Here is a 19,877-nt window from a genome sequence, read left to right on the forward strand (position 1 = left end):
TATAGAGCAAAATATAATAAGTTTTACATTTTATTTAATTTGAATATTTTTATTTGTTCGTCAGAAACCAAATATTACTTACTTTTACACAAAGTATTTTTTTGACTAAATTTTATTGTCCAGTATTGTTATAATGGCTAGTTTAAAATTCCCACAAGTGCCCTGTGTGTGGTGGTTAATTAAATTTCTGAATTATAACTAGTGAAAAGCAAATATTAATCAAATGGGTTCATGTTCAAATGGGTTCATGTTTGGAAAGAAAAAAACCCAAATACTTATTGCCAAATTACAACTGGAATGAACAGATTTGCTACAACATACAGTATTACACAACCAAGACTGCAACTAGAACTGCTACAGCATAATACACAACCAAGACTACACCTAGAACTGCTATAGCATGATATACAACAAAGACTGCAACCAGAACTGCTACAGCATCATACGTTACCAACACTACAACTAGAACTGCAACAGCGTGATACACAAGCATGACTACAACTAGAACTGCTACAGCATGATACACAACAAAGACTACAACTAAAACTGCTAGAGCATGATACGCAACCAACATTACAACTAAAACTGCTACAGCGTGATACACAACCATGACTACAACTAGAACTGCTACAGCATGATACACAACCAACACTATAACCCTTTATATTGCCCACACCAGGGTTGCCGACATTTGGCTCCCTCCTTTTGGGAGGGAGCTGTCAGGCAACAACACGGGGGGCACATCATGGTGAAAAGGGGGTGTGGCCTGGAGCATAACGCATCATTGGGGGCGTGACAGCACAATTGCGTCATCGTGGCCATGCCCGCTGCCTCACAATGCCGAGATTAATGGCATTGTGAGGCAGGGGGCGGGGCTACGATGACGCGATTCAGCGCGAATCGCGTCTCCCTGCTGCCGGGGTTTATACAGCTGGCTTGCAGGGGCCGGGAGGCTTGCCTGCCTTTCTGGGGGGGCGATTTTCGGGAGGCTCCCGGCCGAATCGGAGGGTAGGCAAGTATGACCCACACACATATGGCAAACCCAGTTGCTCGGTCTAACCTCTGTACCACTTGAGCTGGGTGGAAGAAGACACATGAAACATGCATGTGGTTGGCTCATGACTGTACATATTAGTCAGTTTCTTATCAGATATACAGCCAGTTCCAATCACATACTGTATGTTTGATCCCTCTTAGGTTAGGAATGCTAGACATTTTAGGCTCACAATCGCAACAGTTTGGAGACAAGTTAATCTTAATCTACTAATTGCCTGCCATTTTATATCAGCAGTAACGCAATTCCAAGTATAAATAAATATGTTAATTTTCATTGTCTGTGTCAAAATATGTGTATATGTCCTAGAGTGTATTATAGAAATACTTTATGCATACTGGATTCTTATGCTTGCCAGAGTGTCATTGTGCTAAAGGGAATACAGATTTTGCACATGCCATACTTTTCTTCCTGCTCCATAGAGTCAACTAAACAGGAAAAGATTTGCATACATTACCTTAGGAATTTGTTCAAGTCTCCATGCTTCATGTACTCAAAGACCATGATGAGTGGGTCTCCCTCCACACAGACACCATAAAACTTTACAATGTGCTCATGCTGTAAGTTTGTCAGTAATTCAGCTTCCCGATGGAAGTCCTTCCGCGCATTGTCACTTGCATCTTTTAGAGTCTGCAAGATAAAAACAATAATAATCATCCAGTATACTTGACTTATAATATATATATATATTTTTTTTTTTTACCAAATCAGTAATTTAAATCTATACATATATATATATATATATATATATATATATATATATATGTGTGTGTGTGAAATAGAAGAAACCTCGATCTGTGTTTGTAAGTAGACTTCTACGCTGTTAGAGTTGCTAGGCAACCAGAAGAAGAGAAGAGAAGAAGCCATAGAGACCAATGTGAAGGGGGGAGGAGGGGCAGAGAAGCCTGTGTCCATCATTTCACATTGAAAAAACATGACACCTACCACTCAGCCTAGTTTTTTAAAATTATCCATTCAGTTAAAATCATGGGTTATGTGATGTTCTGCTCTGGAAATATGCACTGTCCTACAGAAAATGTACTTAACCAGAAGGGAAAGGTACAATAATAATGTGCACTAATATGTTGTGGACTGAGGGCCTGATTCACTACGGATCGCAAATCTGCTTATACTTACGCACCGCAGTTGCTAATATCAGCGGTGATATGTAAATGGTTGCATTCACATTGCTATTGCAGCCTGACATAAGGACGCCCACTTCCCCTTACTCACATCCGTATATTAGGGCAACATAGCAAAACAATCGGTAACATCGGACCCATATGCACACTTGTACAAGCCCTGACCTTACTCAGAATTTGCTAACATCTACGCACGCTATCGGTGCTATGGCTGCTTATGGCCACGTAGTGGATAATTTATGCACGCCCCTGCAACGGCATTGAAATACACTGACACGCCAGCGTTCGCCTGACCACCCCTCCATCGCCACCCAAAAATGGCTCTTTCTGTCAATCACTCTGCTCTGGGTCTGCATAGCCTCTGCAATCGCATCGGACAGGCATGCTGGAGAATCCGGCATGCCCGACCGAGCGATATTTAACCCTCGGTCGCCCGCACACACGCTTCAATTATCGGGGCGATCCGCGGATACCAGGCAGATCGACGCATTATTTGTAGCGTGTATGGCCAGCATTACTTCTATTTGATCTATAAAAAGAAATAACAAAGCACTCATCTTGCCATCCATATTTCTAATAATGTAAAAAATCCTTACCATGGAAATGTAAACAAAGATGTGTACAGCTCTTTTGAAAAACAGGATGCTCTCTACATTCAGGATCCAGTTGTAAGTTTATTTAAACACCTAGGGGGGGGGGGGGGGGGGATGTATCAAACCTTTGTGAGAGAGAAAATTGAGAAGCTGTCCATAGCAACCAATCAGTTTCTGTCATTTCATAGACTGTGCTACATACATGACAGTTAAAAGCTGATTGGTTGCTTTTGGCAACTTCTCCATTTACCTCTCTCCAAAGGGAAGATGTACTAAGCCTTGGAGAGAGACAAAGTGGAGAGACATAAAGTACCAGCCAATTAGCTCCTGTCATGTTACAGGCTGTTTGAAAAATTGCAGTTAGGAGCTGATTGGTTGGTACTTTATCTCTCTCCAGTTTATCAATCCTGATACATCTCCTCTGTACTCAGGGGCGTATCTATAATGGGTTCAGGGTGTGCAGTGCACACAGGCCCCTGGGCCCAAGCCCCTGGGCACCCCACACCGCACAGCCTGCACCAATTTATTTAATACTTATCTCTCCGCAGTCTAGCGCCAGCATTAGCATTGCCGTAGAAATCACCTGGAAAATGGTCACTGTGGCCATTTTCCTGGCGTTTTATGCATGCACAGTAGGGAAATCACCGGGAAATGGCCACCTCAGTGCCCAGAGTATACTGCTGTGCTCAGTGAACTGCCGACCGCCGGGCAGAGAGGAGGGGGCCTGTGTGCAGTCTCCGTCCGGAGCCCCCTCCTCTCTGCACAGAGGCCGGCAGTGCACTGAGCGCAGAAGTATACTCAGGGCACTGTGACGGCCATTTTCCTGGCATGCGCAGTTGGGAAATCACAGAGAAAATGGCCGCCGCAGTGCCCAGAGTATACTGCTGCGCTCAGTGCACTGCCGGCTGCTGGGCAGAGAGAAGGGGGCCCCGGACGGAGACTGCACATGAGCCCCCTCCTCTCTTAATATGCCATTGCCTGTACTAGTCTTTCTATATTGTTTCATCAAGATGGGTGAATACAGTAGTTATATAACAAATTGTTAAAATGTTTTACTGATATGATATTACAAATAGCATTGTCATGATAAAATAAATGTATTACATTGGGTAATGCTAATCAACTCCAAATTAAGGGGCATACTAAGCCGTGGAGAGAGATAAAGTACCAACCAATCAGCTCCTACTGTAACTATAATTTTTCAAACACAGGGCGGGATGTACTAAGCATCGTATCCATGATGTGGTACGTTCCGCCTCTCTTCTGGTACATACCGTGGTTGATTACCGTGGTATGTACCTAGAAATGCAGTGTACATTGCAAAGAAAAGCTCTCTCGATAAGAGCTGTCCTTTGTGAGGCCCCCGGACAGAGGGACTACCGGGTTTAACACCCAGAAGGACACAGACCCCGGGGGGGGGGGGGATGGGAGGCATCCGATTGGATCCCTCTCAGTGGGAGCGTCCCGAAAAGAAGCCCGTAGGCTTCTATTGGTTAACACCACCTGAAGATGGCATTACCCACCTGGTATGTAGTATGCGGTGAACCAGCATTCTCTGGGATTTTATTGCATTTTGCCCTTTAGTACATCCCGCCCACAGCCTGTAAAGTGACAGTTATGAGCTGATTGGTTGGTACTTTATCTGTCTGCCCTTTATCTTTTTCCAAGGCTTAGTACATGTATGACAGGCCGGCTACCAGGAGATAAATGTCCTGACCTGCTTTGCCTATTATCGCAGTGAGGTACTGTAGGTCCTCACACCCAGGGCCAGATTAACAATGGGGCAGATGGAGCTACAGCTCCAGGCCTCCACATAAAAATAGATAGGCCCTTGTCAGGACAACATGATGTCGACTGGCCATCTGCTCTCCACACAGTCGGCCATAAATCATAAGTAGTAAAATTGTATTTCTATTTACCTCACAAAATGAACTTTTTTTTCTTTTACATATTTAGGGAGTCATTGGGACTGAGAGTGTAGGGGGTACACGCCCACATGGCACTGGCCACACCCACTCAGCACTGGTCACACCTCCTCTCTTTTGATTATAGACCCTTGGTCATTTTCAGCTCCAGGCCCATGTAGCCCTCAATCCGGCCCTGCTCACACCGCCCACCTGTATTATTACTTGGTTTGCGAAGAGGGATAGTGCTAATTAAACCTGTCCAACAAATTGCACTCTCCACCTCTCAGCTGTCAGTGACTAGCGGCTGGTGTGTAACTGTACATGTGGCAGCTTTTCTCACCCAGCAGCACCCGCAGCTTGTGTGTTTGCACACAACAAGGAAAACTTTATTAGGCAGGGAAAAAAAAGGTCAGCGATGGACAGAGCAATAAGAAAGGGACAGCGGCAGTGCCAGTCAGACATGAGGTAGCAATATCGTTATGGGATTCATCACTGACCGTTGATTCATATACTAGCACATCGCCACCCTATCCAACACATGTTAGTTGAAAATGGCAGGGGCGCATAGTGCCCCAGTCATTATGCAAAGATCTCTACAACAATACATGGGGTGAACTGGTAACTGCAGCACATAACCTGCACAATTACCGATTAGGCAGCTATCACCCCTTCATACATCTCCACCACAGCATGCTAAATGGCAGATTTATTGGTACTTTATCGCTCTCCATTTTATCTCTCTATAAGGCTTAGTACAGTACATCTCCCCCTAGGTTTGAATTTGTAAATCATAAATGACTTTATTCAGAGAGTAAAGAAGCTTACCTTTAGCCTATGTGATCTAGCAGACTGGTAATAAGCAGTGATTAGATAGTACCTACTGTGCTTACTCACAGACAGCTGATAACAGACTATGGGGGTCATTCAGACCCACTCGCGAGTGGCAGTACGCTCGCAAGTGGGTCGATGTTCCCCACTGCGCATGCGCACGACGGTGGGAGCTCCGTCGTGCGCATGCGCGAGACCCGGCGAGCGACGGGCTTTCCATCGCTCGGGGTCTCGCACCAAAGGGGGCGTGCTGTCGATGTTGATTGACAGCACGTCCCCTTTGGTGGGCGTGCCGGGGGCGTGCCTGCCAGACGGAGGCGTTCCCATGGGAACGCCTACCGTCTGAAGCCGGTGGGAGTGGGAGTGATGTCAGTGGGAGTGATTTTTGCTCTGATAGAGCCATAATCACTCCTGGCCTTGCGGCTGGGAAACCCGAACGCAGGGTTTCCCTCGCAAGTCCGATGGTCGCGATGGTCAAGACCATCGCGACCATCTTTTTGCACGCTCGTATATGCTGTGGGTGGTGGAGGAGGAGGACACTCCATTTTAATGGAGGAGGGCCCTGATTCAGAGCGAGCGCTCTGGTCAGAGCGTCCGGCTCTGAATCAGGGTCTATCTGAGCTGTGCTAGGCATTAACCTTTATACCCAGGCTATTTATGATGTAAGTCAGTGACATGGGCCTAGTCAAATCTACTAACTCTCTCTTTGCATTTCATAACTGAATTTAGGAGAATTAAAATTCTATTTATTACTGTTTAAAGGGTGCTAACATATATTAGATATTAGTGGACAATCTTAATTAAGTCATGATTTTCCAGCAAGTACAGTAAGTCAAAATTGTTTAATGATAGAGATATACTAATTTTTTTTACAGCTTAGCACCCAGAGACCGTTTAAATACTGTAGGATATACCACCCACATGTTTTCATTACAGGAGATTATATTTAAGTGATTTATCATTTAATTTGTATATTAGTATATCTCAATAATCAGAGAAAATAAAATTGAGTCTTATACATAAGCAGTAAATTATATACAATGTTGAGTGTTAAAATAATAGTGAAGACCCTGAATTTTATTTTTAAATAGATTTTAAACAACTTTTTCATATTTTTTGTTAAACACAACTATTTTATTTTCAAACATTTGCCAAACATGAAATGAGGACTACAAGGCTCATTCTATGATGTTTTTAATAAGTGATCAACAAAATATTTAATAAACAGACGTTCAGTTTATAATTGGAATCTGAGTGCGCCATATAAAACTACTTTTCCTTTTCCCGTATACCTGATATCACCATTATCACCATTAAGGAAATTCAAATATATTTTTTACTGTGTTGAAAGGGGTTCCTTATGTCCTGTAATCTCAGCGTATGAGCCTGTGTTATTTCTGTAGCACAGTACTCAGACTATCCATTCAGTTGCTTTACACAATGCTTCAACTTAGATAATTGTACTTCCTACTAAATTACACATTTCAATGAAGATATATTGCATCATTTATCCTTCTTTATTAACTGCTGATTGTGGTCTCATATGTCTGTAATCACAGGAGAAGATATTGTAGTTGCTTACAGATTTTACTTGTTCCATGGAAAAACCATCCTATTTGATTTAGGGGCCTATTCATGTTGTTAATTATCGGGGTCCAAACGGACCCCGATAATTAATACTCTAACTCGCCGTGGCCACCGGAGCAATTCATCATTGCTCCGGCGCTGTGGCAGCTTTTCGACCTACAGGTCACGCATGCGCACAAGAGCCCCGACGTCCGGCGGAAGGAGCCGGACAGGGGCGGAGGGATCCGAAAGGATCCCTTCTCGCAACCCGGACCCCCTTCCCATAGGGAAGAGCGGGTAGCGATCCACAAGTGGGGTATTCGCCATCTGAAGATGGCGTATGCATCTGAAGATGGCAAATGCTCCCGCAGTCAAGCTCCGAAAATATTATATTTTTGGAGCTTGATTAATTCTTTCCCCATACTAGTGTATGGGGACAGCGGGCCATTCCGCAAACAGATGGTAAGTAGGAGATATCTGTGATATCTCCTGCTTTACCTTCTTAATGAATGGCCTGAATACTTAATTTTCACAATTGCAGGTGAAAATGTGCTTTTTCACCTACTTTTGTGAAAATTAAGTGATGATGAATAGGCCCCTTAGGGTTCTATTCATTATCACTTAATTTCTACAAAAGCAGGTGAAAATAAATTCCACAGTCTCCATACTTTAGTGTGGGGACGTAGAAATTATGCCATTCATCAAGTTCCCGAAAAAGCATTTTTTTTTAAACTAAAGAGCCATCCCTATGATACCTATCACTGATGACTTCACACATGTGTGCTGCCTGAAGGAATGGAAGGGGAGACAAAGGGATCAGTAAGATCCCTCTTCGCACCCCAGACCTCCTTCTCATAGAAAGGAGCAGGGCTCAGGGAACTAACGCCATGCGTAGGTTCCCACAATCAAACTATGAAAACGAGTGATACTCTTATTATCACTCGGTACCAAGCTTAAATGGTGCTCCAACCAATCAGCTCCTGTCATTTTTCATACACATGACAGTTAGGAGCTGATTGGTCGGAGCACCATTTAAGATTAGTAACAAGTGATAACAAGAATATCACTCTTTGATAAATCTGGGCCTCAGTTTTCTGAGTTTACTGAATATGGGACAGCCACATTGGGCCCCTGTTAATGAATGGTCCTGTTATGGGACTCACATTTGGAGACAAACTAATGTGTTTCCACCTGTGTAACAGACCCATAAATGATCATGAATAGGCCTATAAATGTAGGGTTTTATGCAATGACACAACACAGCTTAACAATCATACAATGCATAAATACATAAGCGTTCAATGGAAATTAATGTTAAAATCATGAGGTAGGTACACTCACCACAAATATGCAGAGTAGCTAATGACAAATACTATTCATGGATCCAAGATATTAACTGATTTTACCTTTACTGCCACAAGTATTTTATCCTGCTCGGGGTATAGGTTATAGCATTCTGCAAGAAACACTTTTCCAAACGCCCCTTCTCCCAATTCTCTCTTCAAGACAATATTGTGTCTCTTTATATGTTGAACAACTGTAATGAAAAAAACAAAACAAAATATATTCTACAGTCATAAAGTAGTGCATACACAAATAACACTTGTACTGTACTTGTACTGTACATCAGACAACAAAACAAAAATACATTTACAGCATACTTTTAGACATAGCATCATCAATATCTACATCTACAGTACTCTAGATCATACTTTCCAACTCTCCCTCATTGTCAGGGAGACTCTCCATGATTGCACCTTACCCTCATTATGAAGCTGTTATATAAAAAAGCACCCAGATATTTACATTCATTTCAAATGCGATCATTAGTATCATTTCCTTGCATTGGTTATAAGGCACAATGCTCCCTATGGCTACAGGCATTTTCTGAAAAGTATTAGTGTGTTTTCATCAACAAATAGATCTTACTAACTGCTTTGGGGCTCATTTACATTTGGATGTTAATCAATTTTATGACACGCATCCCAGATATCGCAGTACACGCCCACTTTGCCATCGTGCTCATAGGTGCTGCTTTCACAATCTCCCTGAAATATTTTTTCAAAAGTAGGCAAGTATGCTGTAGGGAATCGGTATGTAATGCCGGCTGTCGGGATGCCTCCTGCCAGAATACCGACAGTGGGATCTCGATGGTTGGTATACCGACAGGGGTCGGGTAAGTATACTTACCCTCTCCCCTTCTCCCCCTAACCCTCCCTTCTTGTAAACTAACCCTAACCCTCCCCACCCCACACCCTAACCCTCCCCGTTAGTGCCTAAACCTAAATCTCTCCCCATTCGTGCCTAAACCTAACCCTCCCCCCTTAGTGCCTAACCCTAACCCCCCCAGTGGTGCCTAACCCTTACCCTCCCCCCTATGGGTGCCTAACCCTAATATCCCCCCAAAAAACCTAAAGCTAACCCTGCTACACTACTTAAACCTAACCATACCCCCCACGGCTAACACTAAGGGCGCACTGGACTCGTTCGGCCTGCAGTCTTTCTATGTTCCAGTGTCGGGAATAAGATAGGCATCGGTATTTCAACACCTATCTTAAGTCCCTTGTTGGGCTCCCAGCGTCGGGATTGAGACCAGCGGCATTGCGGCTGCCGTTCTCTTAACTACATCCCATGCTGTAGATATAGTTTTACAATATAATCTTGGATAACTATAACATAAATACATTATGGGCCTGATTCAGAGGTGCACATAGTCGCCGTGGCAGCTGTGTCTTTTTGCAGAGCCACAGCGCAAGCCCTGAGATGCCCACTTTCAGTGCCCACGCATGCTGTAGCAATGCTGCTGGTTCTAAAATATCCACAAGCGGCGCACCATTGATACTTGCACCAGCCATATGCTGTGGCAGTACTAGAGTTGGTTACACCCAGTGCAGCAAGTAAACCCTCTGTGTGCGCATCCAAAAAGGGGCATAGTCTCACTGGGAGGGGGCATGACCTTGCAGCACACCCCTGGTTTCATCACTGGGGCATGGCCAGCACTCCTGGAGATGCCTCCAGAGAATCTCCCTGCACTGACAGTTCCTTCTCAGTGACCATTAGCCGTGCGCTACACTGTACTGTTAGTTTGCAGCGCCTAATCTGTCACTGAGGAGGAGCCGGCATTTTTGTCGGCCCCTCTGAGGGTGACACTCCGTGTGGTCCCCAACCCCATAGTAACGCCACTGGCCATATGGCAGGTAGAGTGTCTCCATCTGAATATGTCCTCTGTGGCTGCGACTCTGTGTAGGAAAATGCAACAGCTTTCACTGACACGCCAGCGACACTCCCATGACATGCTGTGTTTATTTTGCGTTCACTTCATGGCCACCTCCCAGTCACCACCCAGAAACTCCCATGTTTTTCCCCCAGAAGTTCTGATACTAGTGGCCCTTTACGCATCAGCGCATTTGTGCATACACCCAGGGTATTGCATGCGTTCTTGGTGTTGTCTGAATATTTTTCACATGCGCAGTAGCAAATGATTGCACACTTTTGTGAACATCTTCAGTGCGTGCAGTTAGTCTGCACCTCTACATCAAGCCTTAGATTTTTAATATATTGTTCTTTCATAAATCCATAGTAAAAAAAAAAATAAAGATAAAAAAGTTCCAACCAGTGGTGCAGCAATTCATGGAAGGATATCAGCTGAAAATCTCTTTTTAGGTCTGTTTCAGCAATTTGTGACATTTGGTTTAACTGAGAAAGTTAAAACTAGCAAAATAGATGTACGGTATGTCAGAGTCATAAGAGATCCAACTGTCCAAACATGAATAGTAACAATAATAAAATGAATGATGAAAATATAACTAACACTAGTTCCTCAGAATTATAATCGCTTATTCCTGTTCTGCTTCTGCTGATGTTGGACATTACCCACATCTTTTCAGGTTCCTGTAATTATCTATTTAAAGAAGCCTGAATATATATATATATATATATATATATATATATATATATATATCATCCAGACACGGCAGTGCTCTCAGAACTTTTAGTGACACTTAAATCATACTGCAGACACGCAGTTAGTTATATATATATTAATATGTTGGAGAATCTTAGTGCTATCTGTTGTGGGTGGTAGAGATGTAATGGCTATTTCTTATCTACAGATGGGATTTCTGTAATAGGAATGTACAACTGCAACTGTACATCTGACATGCCTATTCAAACATATTGCAATTGACGTTGTGATCTAAAAAAAAATGTGTTTATATTTAGATTAAATTTAGTTTGCAATAGTGAATGAAAATCTTCTCTACACATTGGTTTACAGTGGTCCCATTTCATTTTGACAATAGCCACAGTAAAAAAGAAGAAACCCGTTTCACTGTGTCACTTATTGAATATGGGGATAATTGAAAAAACAAGCAAAAACATTTTTTCTATTTTAGAAAACGCTTTGGAGAAAGCCAAGGGCTGGGTCACATGGACATTTTAGAAGACTGTAAGAATGCAGTAGAAACAGAGAAGGCAAATCTGAGCTTGGGAAAAAGATGTTCAGCTGATAGGAAAGCTAGATTTAAAAAAATATTTTGACGAATAATACTAAATATATATTTTAAGGATTATAGTTAATGATTAAAAAATATTTCTAAACATCTATGACAAGGCAATTTAACAAATGTCCTCATCACTCACAGCAGTTCTTAGAAAAGAACAGCGCATTTATGCTATAATCGCAATTTGCTCTATCACACTTAGGAAACATATATTTCTGCACGAAGTGCTGTTTATTTGGCTTGGGTAACACATGACTGGGATCCTGGAAAGCAAGTGAGAAGAAAGCTGTACAAAAAGTTAAACAAATAAAAGAGCTCTGTATTTCATTTTGGCTTTCTTGAGTAAAAAAAATATAACTCTGAAGAAAGTTTCTTCATTTAAATTACATTACTTTATTTAAATTTCCATGCACAATGGGGTTTCTATAAATCAATAAACATATTCATTCATTCATTCATTTATTTATTTATTACCAGTTATTTATATGGAATACATACGATTGCCTGACAGTCGGATGTCGGTGGTCAGAAGACCGACAGCAGCATCCTGATGTTCAGGATCCTGACAGGGGCTGGTAAGTAGCCTAACCCTCCTCCTCTCCCCATCTAACCCCAAACCTCCCCCGGTGGTGCCTAACCCTAACCTCCCCCCCCCGGTGGTGCCTAAACCTAACTTCCGCCCCAGTGGTGCCTAACCCTAAACCCCCTCCCCGCAGCCTAACCTTTACCCTCCCTGGTAGGTGCCTAACCCTAACCCACCCCGGAGGTCCCTAAACCTAACCCCCCCATCCCAACCTGCATAGTTACCATCGGGATGCCAGTGGTCAGGATGCCGATGTTGTTATATTGTTATATTCTGGATTGCGGCGTCGGCATTCTGATGGGCGTCGGGATTCCGGCGTCGGTATATTGACATCCGGCATCCCGTCAGCCATCATTCCGACTGCATCCCATTTATCTAGTGCACACATATTCTGCAGCACTACAGAGAATACTTAGTCATTCACATCAGTCCCTGCCCTATTGGAACTTACAATCCATATTCCCCATCACAAGTACACACTAGGGTCAGTTTTTGTATTTATTTGTCAGAAGCCCATTAACCTACCAATATTTTTTAGATTACCCGGAAGAAACTCATGCAAACATGAGAACATACACACTCCACATATATAGGACCTTGGTGGGAATCAAACCTGAGAACTCAGGGCCTGATTCATTAAGGATTGCAACTGCGAATGCAATAGCGATTATGCACGCAGTTCAATTGCCATAGTATGCTAATTCATTGCGATCGCTATGCCACCGCTGCACTACATAAAGGTCACCCACTTTACCATAATACCATTGCAGCCTCACGCACACTTGCACAAGCTCTGACCGCCTCAGAAATTGCTAACTTCATTGCACATTAGCAAGCCCATGCAATGGCGTTCAAATGCCCTGGGACGCCTGCATTTCCCGACCACCCCTCCCGTCACCACCCACAAATGGCACTTCCTGTCAATCACTCTGCGATGGGTGATTGTAGTGGTAAGTTCGCAGTGTGCGTATTAGCAACTGCATTCCTTGCTGAATCAGGCCCTCAGTGCAGGAAGGCTAATCACTATGCCATATGTAATGCGCCATATAAAATAAAAATGGTGCATGGATGAAGTTAAATAAGTTTAGATTAGAAGTGAGTCAAAAAAATTTGTTCAAGTAGAGTTTTGTGCGAAGTTGCTGCTATAGAATGCTCAAGTCCCGCTTATGCTGCATTGTTCTGGAGCAACTCCCTCTCCTTCTGTCTTGCTGAGAAAAGTAAGTGCCACTGCATGACTCCAGATAATGGGGCCCTACAGCATAGGCAAACGCAGGGGGGGTTTCCGTCTGCCTGGAAACCCCCCTCCCCAGCACACATCATGACCACAATAGAAATAGTAATATAATAGAATGTTACTAGTGCTGCATGTTCTTCTCAGTATCACAAATGAAATGATTAGCACCAACTGTGGATCTTTTAAAATGTGACAGACAGTAATAAATATACCTATGCACCAACTAGGAGATGTGGAAAACATGCACTGTTAGGGGTGCACTGCTATAGACCATCAATAGGGTTAATAACTATTACTGTATAATAATACACTATCCAGTACATAAGGAGACTGATATGTACATATATGCAGTAAAGGGGATGTGGGGAAAAGGGGATACGTCGCACAGGCTATTATAAGTAAAGTATTTTGTTGAAAAATTACGAAGCCACTAAGTACACCTGATTTAACTAAAGGTACTATTCTAATAACTGGAGTGGCGGTGCTCACTAGAGTTTAATGCAATGCAGTATAAATAAACGGAAGAAAAGGAAAAAAGAAACTCTCTTGTGTGAGCACTCTTGATAAATATGGATATGGGGGCAACTAGAAATATAATTGGCCCCTAAAATATAACTTTTAATGAGAGCAATTAAAACGATAGGTCATCTATATATTTGATGACCATATCTGACCCAACAAAGACATTCAATTTATAACATATATAGGCACATACAACATATAACACAAAAATAGTGGTATTGAAAATATTCTCTAGTAGAGATAAAAAAGCAAATATAATATCCTCCTCAATGGCGAAATATGAAAGAAGGTCATTTTAACAGCATTTCAATAAAGAGTTAATAAATTAACTGCTTATTAGTTTGTGTCCTTTAGTATCATTCATCTGACTTATACGTATAGAATCAAAAATAGAAAAAGTCAGAGCATAGGACTGCTACTCCTCATTCTACTGCTCTTCACCTCTGCTAAAAGCTATCTATGAAGAGTGAGAGATTGTCGGAGAGCAGGTTACCCTTGGAAACAACAGATAAACGGGGACTTTACTCACATTTCATTTCTGCTTTTGGGTGTCATACTGTCGCATAGGACACCCAATGAGAGAACTACTTTATTGAGATTGCCCGCAGTTTAATAGAATGAAAGAAGCAATAGTGGACAGTTATATTTACATATGAATTCAATAGTAGAAAAAATCTTATACACCCAATATTATGCTCCGATCTTTCTAGTAAATGTTAAACATACTGTAGAAATTCTGTATGTATATCTCTGTTACTCATAAATCTATCTCATGAGTAATCACCTGTAAATACAGAGTAATATTATCAAGAAGATATGAAAATATTCATTCACATATCAACTCCTTATTTAGGCTGCCAGCAGTGTTACTACAATTATATCCCCTTAATAAGATGGAAGGTAAGTTGACATACAATTGTCTATTATCGTAATGCGAACTCTAAGTTGAAAGAAAAAAGTTCATCACAGTAGCTCATTCACGTGTGTCGCTAAAACATATATGTTATGTCAATAGGTTAATAAATCTCATGTTAAAGTTGGTAATCACAATTGTAATAGAATCATTTATATGTGTTCTAATAGTGTGAGATAAAAATAAGGCAACTATGTATACACAAAGTATGTAAATCATATGCGGGCATGCAGCAAATTTATCCTTGCTGTCCGGATAACCTCACCACGCGAGACTGGTGCTCGCGAGCCGCTGTCCCCGGGTTCTGACAGAATGTCATATGCTGGGTGCGGGAGAATTCCCGCTGGGCACAAACAGGTAGTTTGGATGCCTCTTGCTGTATAGCCGCGGGCACCCGTTGCTCCCCCAATGCGCGTTTCGCCGTATGCTTGATCACGGAGGTGATCTAGGAAAAGGATTTCCTGGATGATATAGTGTGGTTTAACACAGCTGACCAATGCCGTCGATGTATAGCTTGATGGACAGGCAAAGTAGCCTATGAATGTAACCCTCAATTAATTAGTCTGAGCATAAGAAAACACTTGCTAAGTTAACCCTATGTTTGCGATTCTGGAAAAGTATTTGAGAAAATGAATTAGCAGGGAGAGACACTAATGTAGGCAATAATGAGGAACATATAAAATAAAAATTAAATAATAAGAAATATAAATTGCTATAGTCAAAGACAAGAATAGGTAGCAAACATTTATTAAAAGTGATAAGCAAACAATATGATAATTCGGTATATGCACAGATGTACAACCACATATATATACTTGCGCATATATGCTCATATATAACTTCTATAAGGGTGGCAATGTAGTACTGTGGCCCCAGGAGATGTACTTGAAAGAGATCTTCAGACAGCTGAATGACCCTACTTGTTATACCAGACTACTACTCAATCCTACGGAGAATTACCACTCACTTTATAATGGAATGATACAGGCAGCCTTACGAGATGGTACCATTACCAAAGGGGAGTCGGAATTTTTACAAGTTAAATTCCCTAAAATACCTACCTTCTATGCACTCCCTAAAGTGCATAAGAATGTGAATAATCCATCAGGTAGACCCATAGTGTCAGGCATAGGGAGTTTGACTGAACAGGGTAGCAAATTTGTTGATATGCATCTAAGGAACTATGTACTCACTCTACCATCCTATCTCAAAGATACTAGAGATGTCTTACAAAAGATACATAGTATCAAATTAGAAGACAACCATCTATTGGTTTCCATAGATGTAGAGTCACTCTATACTTCCATCAGGCATCAGGATGGCCTAAATGCAGTCAAATATTTCTTGGATATGGATCAAAGAAGTGAATTCAATGAATTTCTGGTTAAATTACTGTCTTTTATTCTTCACAAGAATTACTTCACATTCCAAGATAAGTTTTACCTACAGACCAGGGGAACAGCCATGGGTTCCACCTGCGCTCCCACGTATGCGAACCTATTTTTAGGATGGTGGAAACGGGAAGTTGTGTTCTCTGAAAACAATGATCAATATACCCAACATATTACACAATGGCTGAGGTACATTGATGACATTTTTGTGATATGGGAAGGAGGAGAACGAGAGTTTGAGGAGTTTATGAGGGTTTTGAATATCAACAATCTGAACCTGAGATTCACATGGGTAACCAATAAAAAAAGAATTCCGTTCTTGGATCTGGAGATAATCAAGGAGCCAGATGGTGAAGTGTCTACTAATCTATATAGAAAATCAACAGCCACCAACAGCTTGTTACACCAAAGGAGTTGCCACTTTCCACCTACAATCTCCAATCTTCCCAAAGGTGAGTTTCTTCACCTAAGGCGCAATTGCTCCAGTGCAGAAGATTATGCCAAGCAATGTGAAGCCCTTTCCCTAAGGTTGAGAAACAGGGGATATAGTAATCGGTCAATCAAAAACGCTAGACATCAAGTATCGAAGATTAACAGGGATACTCTTGTTTTCCCAAAACCCAAAATTCAGAGCAATAAAGAACAAAATGAACTAAGGTTTGTAGGGGACTTTTGTGAAGAGTGGAAAGAGCTTAAAGAGATTATACAAAAGCACTGGTCAATACTCCTACTGGATGGGGATTTGAGAACACATCTCCCAAGGAATGCATCTATGAGTTGGAGGAGAGCGAAGAACTTAGGAGACCTCCTTACCCATAGTAATTTTGAACAATTTCCAAAAAAGAAACCTAAGGTTGTTGGTACCTACCCTTGTGGTAATTGCAAAGCATGCGAATATATGACACCTATTGCCAAAATTCAGGACAGATATGGCAATAATGTTTATATATGAGATTACTTCAATTGCAATACTAATGGTATCATCTACTGCCTTCAATGTGAGTGCGGCCACAGATATGTGGGAATTACCACAAGAGCTTTGAAGTTACGTTTGCTTGAACATGCAGGCAACATAAGAAATGCCCGGACAGATACAAACAGAATGAAGAAAATCACTTCTGTGGCCAGACACTTTCTACACAAACATGAAAGTAACCCCAAGAAACTCAAAGTTTTCGGTCTGGAGAAAATTAAGATGGGTATCAGGGGAGGTGACCTTAATAAAACTCTTCTACAAAAAGAAACAGAATGGATATTTAGATTGGATACCCTTACACCTGGAGGGCTAAATGAATATAACAGTTACATCCCCTTTCTGTAATAGGATCCACTGTTTTCACAGCCATAAGCTCATTTAATATATTTTCTCCACAGATATGGTTTCTCCCTTATTGATGTACTAACCTTCATTTCTAAGGGGATTTAGCACACTACACTTCTTTACTAGGTCACTTTTCACAGTCTAACCATGTAATTTGGTTGTACTGAATTTCACCTTGCCTTTATTTCACATTACTCTCACAAGATATTATTCATGTTCTTGTTAACACAATCACATATGCATACACGTTATATGACCCACACTCAATTTTATTCATAAACACACCATCCACATATGACCACACTACACACACCAATTAAAAATATCTGGTATTACATCTTCTTTTATTTATTAATATTTTTTATATATATATATTTTTATATTTCACTTCTTATTCACCCCCTTTTATATATTCCTTATTATTTCACTTGCATCACAGTTTATTTATTCCCTTATAGTGTAAGTTTAAAGACTATATATTACACAATTTCTAATCTCAATAATCAAACATTTTATTTTTATTTTTATTTTATTTATTTTATCACATGAAATAGTATGAGTATAGTCATCATATACCAATTATAGGGATGAGAAGGGTCAATATTTAGATTTAAATTTTGGTAAGGGGTTGCTTATATCAAACCATGCTATACTTTTTGGATAACAATGGGATAAACTACATATTATCTTATTAGTTCCGTTTTGGAATAGAAGGTTATGACCATCTGAGTATAGACGTTTTATTCGGCCAATTTCGATCTTCTAATATCTATTCTTTATACATTGTTTTATACATGCATGTATGTGTATGTAAACATATACACACGCATGCTAGAATTTATATATGAGCATATATGCGCAAGTATATATACGTGGTTGTACATCTGTGCATATACCGAATTATCATATTGTTTGCTTATCATTTTTAATAAATGTTTGCTACCTATTCTTGTCTTTGACTATAGCAATTTATATTTCTTATTATTTAATTTTTATTTTATATGTTCCTCATTATTGCCTACATTAGCGTCTCTCCCTAATTCATTTTCTCAAATACTTTTCCAGAATCGCAAACATAGGGTTAACAGCAAGTGTTTTCTTATGCTCAGACTAATTAATTGAGGGTTACATTCATAGGCTACTTTGCCTGTCCATCAAGCTATACATCGACGGCATTGGTCAGCTGTGTTAAACCACACTATATCATCCAGGAAATCCTTTTCCTAGATCACCTAGGTGATCAAGCATACGGCGAAACGCGCGTTGGGGGAGCAACGGGTGCCCGCGGCTATACAGCACGAGGCATCCAAACTACCTATTTGTGCCCAGCGGGGATTCTCCCGCACCCAGCATATGACATTCTGTCAGAACCCGGGGACAGCGGCTCGCGACCACCAGTCTCGTGCGGTGAGGTTATCCGGACAGCAAGGATAAATTTGCTGCATGCCCGCATATGATTTACATACTTTGTGTATACATAGTTGCCTTATTTTTATCTCACACTATTAGAACACATATAAATGATTCTATTACAATTGTGATTACCAACTTTAACATGAGATTTATTAACCTATTGACATAACATATATGTTTTAGCGACACACGTGAATGAGCTACTGTGATGAACTTTTTTCTTTCAACTTAGAGTTCGCATTACGATAATAGACAATTGTATGTCAACTTACCTTCCATCTTATTAAGGGGATATAATTGTAGTAACACTGCTGGCAACCTAAATAAGGAGTTGATATGTGAATGAATATTTTCATATCTTCTTGATGATATTACTCTGTATTTACAGGTGATTACTCATGAGATAGATTTATGAGTAACAGAGATATACATACAGAATTTCTACAGTATGTTTAATATTTACTAGAAAGATCGGAGCATAATATTGGGTGTATAAGATTTTTTTCTACTATTGAATTCATATGTAAATATAACTGTCCACTATTGCTTCTTTCATTCTATTAAACTGCGGGCAATCTCAATAAAGTAGTTCTCTCATTGGGTGTCCTATGCGACAGTATGACACCCAAAAGCAGAAATGAAATGTGAGTAAAGTCCCCGTTTATCTGTTGTTTCCAAGGGTAACCTGCTCTCCGACAATCTCTCACTCTTCATAGATAGCTTTTAGCAGAGGTGAAGAGCAGTAGAATGAGGAGTAGCAGTCCTATGCTCTGACTTTTTCTATTTTTGATTCTATACGTATAAGTCAGATGAATGATACTAAAGGACACAAACTAATAAGCAGTTAATTTATTAACTCTTTATTGAAATGCTGTTAAAATGACCTTCTTTCATATTTCGCCATTGAG

The 19,877-nt window shown here is 40.9% G+C and overlaps 1 protein-coding gene across 3 annotated transcripts in view; it reads right to left on the minus strand.

Annotated features, from left to right (window-relative positions):
* Positions 1–19,877, minus strand: part of NTRK2 (neurotrophic receptor tyrosine kinase 2) — a 334,844-nt gene that overhangs the window by 57,266 nt on the left and 257,701 nt on the right. For all 3 annotated transcript variants that reach the window (XM_088470100.1, XM_088470098.1, XM_088470099.1), the window contains 2 exons: positions 8,497–8,627; positions 1,512–1,684 (listed from right to left, as the gene is read on the minus strand). In XM_088470100.1, coding sequence (XP_088326226.1) covers positions 1,512–1,684; positions 8,497–8,627 — 304 coding nt within the window. The remainder of the gene's footprint in view (positions 1–1,511; positions 1,685–8,496; positions 8,628–19,877) is intronic.

The sequence above is a fragment of the Taudactylus pleione genome, unplaced genomic scaffold (genome assembly GCF_031769625.1).
Source record: "Taudactylus pleione unplaced genomic scaffold, aTauple2 ptg000095l, whole genome shotgun sequence".
In the NCBI taxonomy this organism is placed as follows: Eukaryota; Metazoa; Chordata; class Amphibia; order Anura; family Myobatrachidae; genus Taudactylus; species Taudactylus pleione.